The sequence below is a fragment of the Drosophila nasuta genome, unplaced genomic scaffold (genome assembly GCF_023558535.2).
Source record: "Drosophila nasuta strain 15112-1781.00 unplaced genomic scaffold, ASM2355853v1 ctg14_pilon, whole genome shotgun sequence".
Taxonomy (NCBI): Eukaryota; Metazoa; Arthropoda; class Insecta; order Diptera; family Drosophilidae; genus Drosophila; species Drosophila nasuta.
The window spans coordinates 241253-254330 of NW_026869386.1; the positions used below are offsets into that span (position 1 = coordinate 241253).

Consider the following 13078-nt stretch of genomic DNA (forward strand, 5'->3'; position numbering starts at 1 on the left):
TCGTTCTGTTAAGACAGCCACAAGATCAGTTAGGCTTGTAATTATTTTTAAAACGACTAATTTCTGATCCCACCTCAATTTTGCAAATAAAATTTGCCGTCGACAACAACAATTTTCGTTTTAGTGAGCGGTCATAAGCTGCCAAACTTTTGGGGGAATGAAATAGCAAGTTAAAAATACTTGTATAATTAAACAGATGGTATTAAATTTGTTGCAGTTGTGTAAAATGTGGTTTTTAAAAATTAATTTATTTAATTTAATTACTTAAGTGCTAAAATATTTAAAAAAAAAAATTGTTGAAAACACCGGAATGAAATCCATTAAAAAGGTGGCATCCCCATTTTTTTGTATGAAACAGCTGATTGCCGTTCAACTAATTTTTATTTTTAAGAAAGTTTCAAATCTTTATTTGCAAATAAGACAAAAGGCAAATATATTTCTTTCAGGGGAAGCATAAATCAACTATGCAGGATAAAATTATCCTTATGTTTGTTCTATCCACGCAGGAAATTGGACATACAAAAGGCATTTTTCGCATTGTTTCCTTCTGACCATACACAAGTCAGCTGTTTCACCTGTAAAAAATGAAACGCTCCGATAACAAAACGATGACAAAAAACTTGTGAAGACCGGAGCACCCAAAAACGAAAATCGCGGTTTTGGTCCCAAAACGAAAACGAAAAGTGAATACCGGAGCATGACTGATATTCTCATTTTAATCTCTTGCCTGAAAAGTGTGAAAAATACAAATTCACATATATTTTACAACAAATATGTTGATGGTAATGCCACTGACCATATAATACATGACTACTCCAAAACTTTAAGCAAAACATATCTTTTGCAACACCACTATTGCGACCCAAAAAAAAAAAATTTTCGAATTTCTTTGCATTTCTACAAAAAAATGCACAATGAAAAGAAAATTAAGAAAAAAAAATAACATAAAAATCAAAGGAAATACACTGGGGCATAAGAAAATGTTTAAAGAAAATAGTCGAAACGATAAATTTTCGGTTGATTTGTATCTATTGACTTTGTTATTCTCCTTTCTGCCTGAGTTTGTTCACTTATTCACCGATAAACAGCTGCTTGTGTACTGCAGTTGTGGTGTAAGCACTTGCATCATAGAAGTTCATCAAAAATTGAGTATTAAACATATAAATATATCATTGATACAAAATGTATCGATAGTATCGATACAAAAACGTCTCGTTGTGCCATCTCTAAAGATGCGACGTTTCTCGTTCTTTCCTGTCGAACGCCAGTGCAGGCGTGTAGTACTTTTTAAAGTTGTTCCACGCAAATCAATAAACATCCAAAATGGTAGGTGAAAATAAATTCAAATAATTCCTTCTAATGCAGAAAAATGAAATGTGTGATTTAAGTTCTTAGTAATTTTTACCATAATATAAAGGATTTACATTATATTTTGTAAAAACTAAACGTATGCTACCAACATTTGTGTGTGTGTACTTGAATACATAAATGGCAAGACAAAGGAATAAATGACGTATGCAGTGTAACATATGCGAAGTCATGGCAACAACACTGCACACAGCACATACATATGTATGTATGTATTTACATTGGAGATTGCAATATTTCAACACTTGCGAAATAATTTAAAGTCACCCTACGTGTTCTTTTAGTGGTTTTTCCTGCTTTAACCTCAATTTATTCCATAGTTTGGAAGATGAATTTCACTCTTATGCTCATACTTAGATATATGTGGTGCGCACTCCATTTTTAATATATATGTAACTATTAGATTTGCGTTTCAACTTTTTTACTAAAATGTTTACAGGTCAACTTCACCGTCGACGAAATCCGTGGCTTGATGGACAAGAAGCGTAATATTCGCAACATGTCCGTAATTGCTCACGTTGATCATGGTAAGTCTACCCTGACTGACTCGTTGGTGTCCAAAGCTGGTATTATTGCTGGTGCAAAGGCTGGCGAGACCCGTTTCACCGATACTCGTAAGGATGAACAGGAGCGCTGCATCACCATCAAGTCAACGTGAGTTTAGTCAAAAAAAATGAAAGCAAAAATTACTCCCGACTTACATTTATGTTTGGCATATACATTAGTGCTATCTCCATGTACTTTGAGGTGGAAGATAAGGATTTGGTGTTCATCACCCACGCTGATCAGCGTGAGAAGGACTGCAAGGGTTTCTTGATCAATCTAATTGATTCGCCCGGTCACGTTGATTTTTCATCCGAAGTGACAGCTGCTCTGCGTGTTACCGATGGCGCTCTCGTCGTCGTTGACTGTGTCTCTGGTGTGTGCGTGCAAACCGAGACTGTGCTGCGTCAGGCAATTGCCGAGCGTATTAAGCCTATTCTGTTCATGAATAAAATGGATCGTGCGCTTTTGGAGCTGCAACTGGATGCTGAGGAGCTGTATCAGACTTTCCAGCGGATTGTTGAGAATGTAAACGTTATTATTGCCACCTACAACGACGATGGCGGTCCAATGGGTGAAGTGCGCGTGGATCCCTCAAAGGGCTCGGTTGGTTTTGGATCAGGTCTTCACGGTTGGGCTTTCACTCTCAAGCAGTTCTCGGAGATGTACTCTGAGAAGTTCAAGATCGATGTTGTCAAGCTAATGAACCGGTAAGTTAATTCTATCGCTTCCATAAAAACTTTTCGCTTTTAGCATAAAACGTGTGGCGCTGAGCGTACGACTTCTTTCAATTAGCTCCTAATCCGGAAATTTTTGAAGAATCGCGCGTAATGAGGGCGCCACAAGTGCACCAACAATAAAAGCAGATTAAATAACAGCCGCTGTTGAAACGCTATACCGAGATCTCTTTCCAAATGTCTCGAACGGTATATTGCCAAGACAACGACTAGACAAATTTGTAAGATGCTATTTCTAATGTATAGCAAAATTATAAACATAATAAAAAAAAAAGTCAGAAGGGGGAGTATCTAAAACTATATTTTCCAATCCAAAGCCACCTTTTTTAGTGAATCTTGCATGCAAACAGACTCTGCATCGGCTTTTGCTTTATGCCTTTATATTATATATTATAATTCTTAGCAATATTTATAATAGAAATACTTAAGTTGTACTTTTGTCACATTTTTTTTCTGTCTATTCCCAGTAAATTGCAAAAGTATTTTGGAGATCCCCTCCTTCGACAAGAAACAACAAATTCAGATCATGTTTAGTCTCGCAAGAAAATCGGAATAGTAATTTTTCGAGAAGGCGTTTTTTAGGGCTGACTTCAAATGCCTCGTAGAATTTTTGTTATTTTCATGCATTTTTCTATAAAAAAAAAATCAAAACTCTTAGAGACTAGACTTTGATCTGTGTTGATTATATTTGAGCTCCTAGTAGTTTTTTTTTAGTATTTCTAAAAAAAAAAAATACGAAATTAGAATGTTATGTTTTCAAATATATTGTAAACTTTTTTTTTAGTTGTGAGGCATATTAGATTTGTGAAAGTGGTGTCCGATTATTTAATGGAGTCACTGAAACTTATTTATAATTTCTGAAATAATTGTATATAGTTAAAACCGTATGAAGCTGCTGCAGGAATTTTCGTATATTTTTTTGTGCTCTAGCTTTATTTTAAAATGGGTAAGCAGGTATCACACGACCGAGTACACTGTAGTTTCTCTCTAAATCATTTAAAGCAAACGGTTGCATGCTCTTAAAAATAAAATAAAATATCTTTTATTTGAGATGTCAATTTAACAACGATTATATAATTCTATACAGACTTTGGGGAGAGAACTTCTTCAATGCGAAAACTAAGAAGTGGCAGAAGCAAAAGGAAGTGGACAACAAACGTTCCTTCTGTATGTACATTTTGGATCCCATTTACAAAGTATTTGATGCTATTATGAACTACAAGAAGGAAGAAATAAACAATCTGCTAGAGAAGATCGGCGTTGCTCTTAAGCATGAAGATAAAGACAAGGACGGTAAAGCTTTATTGAAAACCGTGATGCGCACCTGGCTGCCAGCCGGAGAAGCTCTGCTTCAGATGATTGCAATTCATTTGCCATCACCTGTTGTTGCTCAGAAGTACCGTATGGAGATGCTGTACGAGGGACCTCATGACGATGAGGCTGCCGTTGCTGTCAAGAACTGCGATCCCGATGGTCCACTTATGATGTATATCTCAAAAATGGTTCCGACCTCAGATAAGGGACGTTTCTACGCTTTCGGACGTGTGTTCTCCGGCAAAGTCGCCACTGGCCAGAAGTGCCGCATCATGGGCCCCAACTACACGCCCGGCAAAAAGGAAGATTTGTATGAGAAGGCTATCCAACGTACCATTCTAATGATGGGTCGTTACGTTGAAGCCATCGAAGATGTGCCTTCTGGCAATATCTGTGGGCTGGTCGGAGTCGATCAGTTTTTGGTTAAAACTGGTACCATCACTACATTCAAAGATGCCCATAACATGAAGGTAATTTCTTTTAAAATTTGCCAGATTTTACATATAATTTGTGCTTTATTTAAAATTTAAATTCCAGGTGATGAAGTTCTCCGTTTCACCTGTTGTGCGCGTGGCCGTGGAGCCTAAGAACCCAGCCGACTTACCCAAATTGGTTGAGGGTCTGAAACGTTTGGCCAAATCTGATCCTATGGTACAGTGCATCATTGAGGAATCTGGCGAGCACATCATTGCCGGTGCCGGTGAATTGCATTTGGAAATCTGTCTTAAGGATCTAGAAGAAGATCACGCATGTATCCCCTTGAAGAAATCCGATCCTGTGGTCTCCTACCGTGAAACCGTCTCCGAAGAGTCGAACCAGATGTGCTTGTCAAAGTCTCCCAACAAGCACAACCGTCTGCTCATGAAAGCTCTACCCATGCCTGATGGTCTGCCCGAAGATATTGACAATGGTGACGTTAGCTCCAAAGATGACTTCAAGGTCCGTGCCCGATATTTAGCTGAGAAGTACGACTACGATGTGACTGAAGCCCGTAAGATCTGGTGCTTTGGTCCCGATGGCACTGGACCCAACTTCATTCTCGACTGCACCAAGTCCGTGCAGTACCTTAATGAAATCAAGGATTCTGTGGTTGCCGGCTTCCAGTGGGCCTCTAAGGAAGGTATTATGGCTGATGAGAATTTGCGTGGTGTTCGCTTTAACATCTATGATGTTACCCTCCACGCTGATGCCATTCATCGTGGTGGTGGCCAGATCATTCCAACTACACGTCGTTGTCTGTATGCTGCTGCTATTACTGCCGGACCTCGCTTGATGGAGCCCGTCTATCTATGCGAAATCCAGTGCCCCGAAGTCGCAGTTGGTGGCATTTACGGCGTGTTAAACAGACGTCGTGGTCACGTTTTCGAGGAGAATCAAGTGGTTGGTACGCCGATGTTCGTAGTGAAGGCATATCTTCCTGTCAACGAGTCCTTCGGCTTTACTGCTGATCTACGTTCTAACACCGGTGGTCAGGCCTTCCCACAGTGTGTGTTTGACCATTGGCAAGTGCTGCCTGGTGATCCATGCGAGCCGTCTAGCAAGCCCTATCAAATTGTTCAAGATACCCGTAAGCGCAAGGGTCTCAAGGAGGGTCTGCCTGACCTATCGCAGTATTTGGACAAGTTGTAAGCACGACAATATAAACCTATCTGGGTTTAGGTGTTCAAAGGGCTGCAGTTGGTAAAGCAAGATAACGAGAATGATCAAAAAATAATTGGCTGGCAGCGTTTTAAAACACACATTTAAAGAAATTTTAATGATTATTGATTTGTAAAACAGTAAAAACTAAATAAATCAAGTGAAATGGTAATTAAGGTTTATATACAAAATTTCGCAAACTATCTGAAAATCAACGCAAATATTAACAAAACTTTGGAAGAAGCTTAAAACAGATGAAAATTGTGCTAAATAGTCTAAGCTGCCTGGTATAAAGTTGAAAGTATATACATATATATAGTATTCATATATATATCTCGATCAGCGTCAACAGCCGAAACGACATAGTCATGTCAATCTGTCCGTCCTAGACAGAACTTAGACTATAAGATATAATTTTCGATAGTACTCGTTATGTTTGCACGCAGATCAAGTTCGTTTCAAAGTTTTGCCACGCCCACACCCGCAACTAGTAATAGCCTTTTTCCGTTCAGGTCGGATGTTACGTTCGCCCAATGTAAAAAACCCATAAGAAAAAAGTCTGTTCAGAACGTAAAAAAAACTGAGTGCAGTGGAAAAAGGCTATAAGTCTTTAGCCTTTGTGATTCCTGAAAATTTGGTTGGTATCATATAAAAGTAGGGTTGCATGATATTTAAAAAATATCGTATCAGTGATATATCGTTTTTCAAAAATATATCAAATTGATAAAAATATTTATCACCCAAAAATATCGATATATCGAGTATTTTTGATATTTAATTTTTATATATTTATTTTTTTTATTAACCAAAATTTAACTCCAAAATTATATATATGTATAATAAATACATAATTATATTTTTTGTGTATATCAACATATGCATCTGCATAAAAACATATATAATCCTGATTTTATTTCGCCTATTAAATCTCTTACACGGAATACACGAATTCCCCAGAAAAACATCAGACACACGCATGTGTGTATTTCCCCGAAATTGTGAACCCTTGGCACAATTTCGGCGAAATACACACATGTCGATGCCTGTTTTTAAGGTGAGACAGTAAGTTCGACGAGTTGTCGCTCGTTTTGACAATTTTACTGCAAATGTTGCAGGTTGCAGAATGATTTTTAACTTCCGAAAAAAAAATTTTTGCCGTGCTCATCTTTACAGGAAGTTAGGTCAAATCAAAGTGACCAATTAGGAAATATCAAAAATATATAAAAAAAAAAATCGCGATATTCGATATATCAGGGGAAAAAATATCATGATATAAATATTTATTTTTATAAAAAAAATATCGATATTTTGATATATTATCAACAACCCTATATAAAAGTTACCGAAGTTATTAAATAAATGCTTCTAAATGGCAAAAACGCTGACAATCACGTTTTTTTGCACTATATGGTATATTTTTAATGTAGTACTACATAAATATACCTAACATATGGGCTGAAAAGTCCGGGGCCTAACACATAGATGGTGCTAGTTTTATTGCAGTCAGTTAATACTTCCTTCAAGAGACAGCTGTTAAAATTTCATTAGTTTCTGAGTTATTGTGGTAAGAGTGACGCTACTTTTGTTATTTTCAAATGGATCACAAACAAACAAACTCCGCTCAATCAGAAACAACAACAAAACATTGGTTTGCTGACTTCAAACGCGGTTGTAGACACCGATGATGCAGAACCCAGAGGATGTACAAATGAGGAGGTGGCAACAGAAAACATAAAAAAAATCCACAAAATCGTTTTCAATGATCGAAAATTTTATTTACGTGAGTTAGCTGACATCGTAAAGATATCAAAAGAAACAAGTTGGCTTCATATTGCACGAGCTATGAGAAAGCTTTCTTCAAAGAGGGTGCCGCGTTTGCTCATTGTTGACTAACAACAAGAACGTGTTGATGATTCAATGACAAAGACAAAACTACATGAATTAAACTTCGAATGGCTCCCACATCCACCGTTACGGTGGCACCGTATTTCCCAGATTTGGCTGTTGATGAGTAAAGATAATTTTGAACTAAAAAAAAGTGTTTTCTTTGCTAGGCCCGGGTCTTTTCAGCCCTTGTGTTAATTTATCATTCAACATTGTTTTAATATTTTAAAGGTATAATATTTGGTATATTTTAATAATGCCGCGCTGTTTTGAATTTATACAGTCGAGCACGAGCACTCTTGACGGTAGTTTTAATTTTTTTGGTTTTTATACACACACTTCAGCAAATCATAAACATCGAATAGCAAGCGCAACTTTAAAGCTAGAGCTGCGATTTTGGGTACATAGAATAAGGTTCATTTATGATTCCTGAATTCGGTTGCGTTTAGATACAAATTTTAGCACTACTTTATGGAATGTTTTGAATAATAGTATATTGAAATATCGAATATAGCCTTCGTTATTATTAAAGTTGATTTTCGATGTATTTAATTAATATTTTAAGAATAATAACGCGATATTTGACTTATATAAAATTGGTAACGGGTATCAACAGTTCAGAACACATCTTTGTAGCTTTTGATCACAACCAAATTTTCAGAAATCGAAGGGACTCGCAAGTATTATTATTGCGTGTTCCACAACAAATATAATTATTTAAATTACGCTTATGCGAAAATCTAACCCTGCAGTTCTGGGCGCTAGTTCGTTACTGGTGAAATAAGCACTTACCAGCAGACCACCACTACTTACAAAGTGGCACCTAGCAATGCGTTCTTTAAATTCCATTTTTTGTATGAAATGTCCGCAAATAGGGACAATCGCCACCACCTCGATTACCCACGAACTAGTGAAATAGTGCAACATATTAGGGTCTTTAAAGAATGTACTTACATTAGATCCCATGGAACGACCGGTAAAGTCAGTACTTACATGGGACCCCATGGAACGGCCGGTAAAATAAGTGCTTACATCGGACCCCATGGAAGGGTCGGTGAAGTAAGTACTTACATCGGACCCCATGGAGGGGTCGGTCATTATAAATTTAAAAAACATTTACAATTACAATTACAGTTTTTATTTAATTTTAATTTTTCTTATATTAATAAGTCGGAAACTTTTATTACTTTAAGGCAACTTGAGTTGAAAATATCGTTTGTTTTTTTGGAGCTACAAGGCCTTACTCAACTGGTCCTCAGTTATTGAATCTGGAAATAAAGGATTAAAAAGTTTTAATAGATTGAAGTGGATAATGATTATTAAATAATTATCTTTTAAAATACTCACCAATCATAACACCAAAGAAATTTACACTTTTTTTAGGACCGCATTCCCCTGTCATTATTTCCATAACGTAGATTTTCTGTCATAATTTCCACTTCCTCTTCTTTAGGCACATTTTCGCTTTCCACTGTGCTAACTATGCTAACTGCTTGACGTTCTTTTACATGTACATACATATATTATTTTTTTAAGTAACTCACCTAATAATTGACCGCGGATCCGCTTTGCACTTCTGAACTCAAATGCTTGCAAAAATTTCATCAGCCAGCAAACACAGCTGCGTTTAAGCAAAAGAATAGCACAAAATAAAACAAAGACGCGTAAACAGCGATGAAAACGTAATCGAAATTTTGTCTTTAATCTTGTGTATGCCCTTTCCACAAAATAACAAAAACGAAAGCGATACTTGCCGTTATTTTGTACTTATGCTTTAATACGCATATATTTAATAACTAGGTGGTTCGACGTTCGTTTACTATAGGGTCACTTTAGTAAGTACACATGTAGTGATCGGCGAGGTAAGCATTTACCCATGGCAAATCGACACCTCAAGTTCTGCGGGGTAGCTATGTATGTATATCTTTATAGAAGTTGTCACTGATTAGGAATATATATATGTAGTATATGGGATCGCAAATACAATACTTCTTTTTGCCTGTTACATAGATTTTTGTAGAAACAATGTTTAGTTTAAAGTAAACGGAAAGTATATTAGGTAACATTCTGTTAAATGGGGAGAGCATCATTTGATACAAGCTCAAATGAGCATGGCGCTTGCAGTTTTTTAAAACGGTAGCAGGTTTCTCACAATGGAGAGGTTCAGATTGGACATTAATATGTTAATATTTATTCTATCAATTTTCATTTTTGGAAGACTATGTATACTAGGGCGGGTCAATTTGTTCCTGTCCAAAAAATCATGAAAATCGTCCCCCATAATCGGAATCTACGAAGAATTCTAAGAAAATTTCACCATGAAACCATGTGTCTAAAATGAATTCCTAGCTCGCGCCGTGAAGCTTAAAGATTGCACTATGGGGTACATAAGGTTTGCCTGTGTTGCAGTAAAGCAAAGCGCTTTGATTTTGCAAAAAATTCATCCAAGAGCCTTTAGCCTTTTGGAACAAAGTTATTTTCAATTATTGGAGCAATTTGACATAAAAGGGCAAAAATTTGAGTGGCGCAAACCTGGCACAGCCCTTGATGTGCATAACCTTGCGCCAACAGTTAAGTACGGTGGTGGCAGCGTGAGCAACACAGGCATGAAAGTCCTACTTTTTGGAAATTTTTCGGATTGTTTTATCATGTAAATCCTTCTTATAGTTCTCCTTTATGTCCTGACCAATTTTTGCGGCAGTTGACCCAGGATTACGCCTCACCAACTTCAAAACCTCCCGCTCTTCTCGATCGGTCAGCTTTGGAGGCCTACCAGAATGTGGCTTTGATTGAACTGTGCCGGTTTGATTCCAATTTTTTTGGACTTTTTTAATCATTGAATGCGTTTTAAAAACAAATTCGACAATTTCCCGCTGAGATTTCCCTATTTGTTCCAGTTTGACGAACGGTTTCCTCCCTCGGGAGCAATTTTGGATGAGTGGATCGAAATACCACCAGAATTCACCAAAAATTGGTTTAATCAATGCCAAAACGCTTGATTGGCACAATAAACCTTCCTATTTATCCTACCTCGTACTAATTTTTGTAATGTTTTATCAATAAATGGCTTTTTTTAAACTAATTTAAGTTTGTACGCAGACTTTTTCTGATTCGAAAACAGGTGTATTTTTTGTTTTTAATTAAAAAAGTTGCTGATGGAAATAATTGAAGACTGGTTATATTTTTTCACATTAGATATGTCGTTAATTTAAAAAAAAAATTAAGTCAATATCTTCAATATAACTATTTTTATTTAACATCAAAGTTGCGCGTTAAGTTTGTACGCAGACTTTTTCTGATTAGTGTATGTATTTTTTCAAAATTTATTTGAACCAATCCACACAAGCCTTTTTTTGAGCAATTGTCAAATTGTGCGGGATCCAACGAGAACAAACCTTTTTTACGACCAGATGTTCATGCAATATCGAATTATTCTGGTGGAAGAAATGTGAAAGGATGCCTCTATCTCACGATATATCACATGACGATCTTGCATCATGGTTTTCTGGCACAACGACTATTTGTGCGACGACCTTCGTCTTCCAGCGAGCATCGGTCACGATAGAATCCATTAAACCAGTTTTTCACAGGGCTATATGATGGCACTTCATCGCCTTACAAAGATTTAAGTTCATCGATGCACTCTTGTCGTAATAACCCAAGTCGAAAGTTGTAAAAAAATTGCTCGAAAGTGTTCACGAGTTATTTCGATTCTTCTGCTGAGGTAAGTTTTTGATTAATCGCTTATCGATATCAAACATGGTCACACATGAAGAAGTTGTATGAAGCTTTTATCGATAAAAGTCCAAACTTTTTTTTGAGAATTAGACAATTCGTCCTAATATGGCTACAAGTGACCTAGGCCAGAAACTTAAATGGCACATCTCGTACAAAAGGCGAGCGGCTGCGTTCAAGTACAAAAATCGGTCCGTATATAAGCATTGACACCTTTATGGCAAAGGCGTAATTTGGGTACATTTTTTTGAGTTTCTCACTCAATTTCTTACAAAAATGTGGCAGTTAAGAAACGGTTTCTACCAGATTAAACAGTCCCGGGGAAATTTGAATAATCCTCGGAACATCTGCTCAATGAATAAAAACTTTCGGCACACCTCTTTTTAAAACTTTCATAAAGAAAATAATGCAATATATTGTATTATTTTATTTCTATCGTTCCAAGCTCTCTTATTGATTGAACTTCATTATGGTATCAGTCATTCACAATGACTGCAATAGGAAAATAATATTATATTTCAGGCGAAATATGTACATAATTAGAATTTTCCTCCGATATTACCTACAATTTTACCAAGCACTTAAATATCATTCTTGACAGTTTTGATACTGCAATGTATTTTTTATTTGTAAGAAAACAAGTAAGAAAGATGAAGTCGAGTCTGTTCGACTATGAAATAAATAAATAAAATTAACAGGTATGCTCCGGTTTTCACTTTCGGTTTTCGTTTTCGTTTTGAAAACGAAAACGAAAAAATTGTGTTAAAATTTTATAAAAAAAAATTGTTGGAATAACCGGAATGAAATGCATTAAAAAGGTGGCATCCCCATTTTTTGTGAGAAACATCTGATTGCCGTTCAACTGATTTTTTTAAAGAAAGTTTCAAATCTTTCTTTGCAAAAAACACAAAAGGCAAATATATTTCACTCAGGGGAAGCATAAATAAACTATGCAGGATAAAAAAATCCTTATGTGAGTTCAATCCACGCACGAAATTGGACATACAAAAGACATTTTTTCGCGTTGTTTTCTTTTAACCAAAACACAAGTCAGCTGTTTTAGCAGTAAAAAATGAAACGTTCCGATAGCAAAACAATGACCAAAAACGTTCGAAAACCGGAGCACCTAAAAACGAAAATCTCGGTTTTGGTCCCAAAACGAAAACGAAAACCAAAAGTGAAAACCGGAGCATGCCTGTATATTCTGTTAAGTGCATCTTCTTCAATGATGCGATTCTATGATGAAAATTTGTACACGAAAGTCATATAACGCGAACAGCTGTTTAGAGGTCAAAATGTAAATAAACTCAGGCAGGAACAATATGAATTAATTAATTAATAAATAATGCGACACTGAGGGAATTTAAAAAGTTTAAGTATATATAAATTTTATTTTTATTCATTAATTGACTTGTTTCCCTTTTACAGTATAATAAGAAAACTGCTCTGCAAAGATTATATTTCTATACAAAGTGGTCAAATTGATCGTCTTGGCCATTTTTTTTAAATATATTCTTATGCCTCTGTCTATTTCCTTTCCTTTTTTCAACTTTGGTTTTTCTTAAAGAATTGCAAAGAATTTTGAAATAATCTAAGGGCACCGAAATTAGCAAGTGGAATAATCAGCTGATTTCCATCAAAATAACATTTTTTTCGAAAGCGTACCATAATATTAGAAAGAATACGGTCACATTTTCAGAATCACCGTCAGCATTCATCAATAACGCGTCTTCATTAGCCGCCCTCTCTTACATTACACACATCCGCTTAACAGAAATTTTCAATGGTGCAGTAAATGCATTTTGCAGTAATTTTTAAAATTTAAAATTGTTTTTTGTATTTTGATCATCTATTTTAGG

General features: G+C 36.0%; 1 protein-coding gene and 1 long non-coding RNA gene across 2 annotated transcripts; one reads left to right on the forward strand and one right to left on the reverse strand.

Annotated features, from left to right (window-relative positions):
• Positions 1–1208: 1208 nt before the first annotated feature.
• Positions 1209–5772, forward strand: LOC132797534 (eukaryotic translation elongation factor 2). The gene is made up of 5 exons (XM_060809275.1): positions 1209–1326; positions 1808–2022; positions 2094–2621; positions 3736–4432; positions 4500–5772. The coding sequence occupies exons 1-5, from the start codon at positions 1324–1326 to the stop codon at positions 5589–5591; spliced, it is 2535 nt and encodes an 844-aa protein (XP_060665258.1). The 5' UTR covers positions 1209–1323; the 3' UTR covers positions 5592–5772.
• A 1593-nt stretch (positions 5773–7365) lies between these two features.
• On the reverse strand, positions 7366–11341 carry LOC132797535 (uncharacterized). The gene is made up of 2 exons (XR_009633694.1): positions 8832–11341; positions 7366–8752 (listed from the first exon to the last, which is right to left on the reverse strand). It is a non-coding gene; the product is annotated as an uncharacterized LOC132797535 (long non-coding RNA).
• Between the last annotated feature and the right edge of the window lie 1737 nt (positions 11342–13078).

What these genes read in the sequence shown, in the direction of transcription:
- LOC132797534 (XM_060809275.1), top strand. An exon ending in TGCATCACCATCAAGTCAAC is followed by an intron (nt 2,023 to 2,093) that starts GTGAGTTTAGTC and finishes CATATACATTAG; the next exon opens with TGCTATCTCCATGTACTTTG. An exon ending in GTTGTCAAGCTAATGAACCG is followed by an intron (nt 2,622 to 3,735) that starts GTAAGTTAATTC and finishes AATTCTATACAG; the next exon opens with ACTTTGGGGAGAGAACTTCT.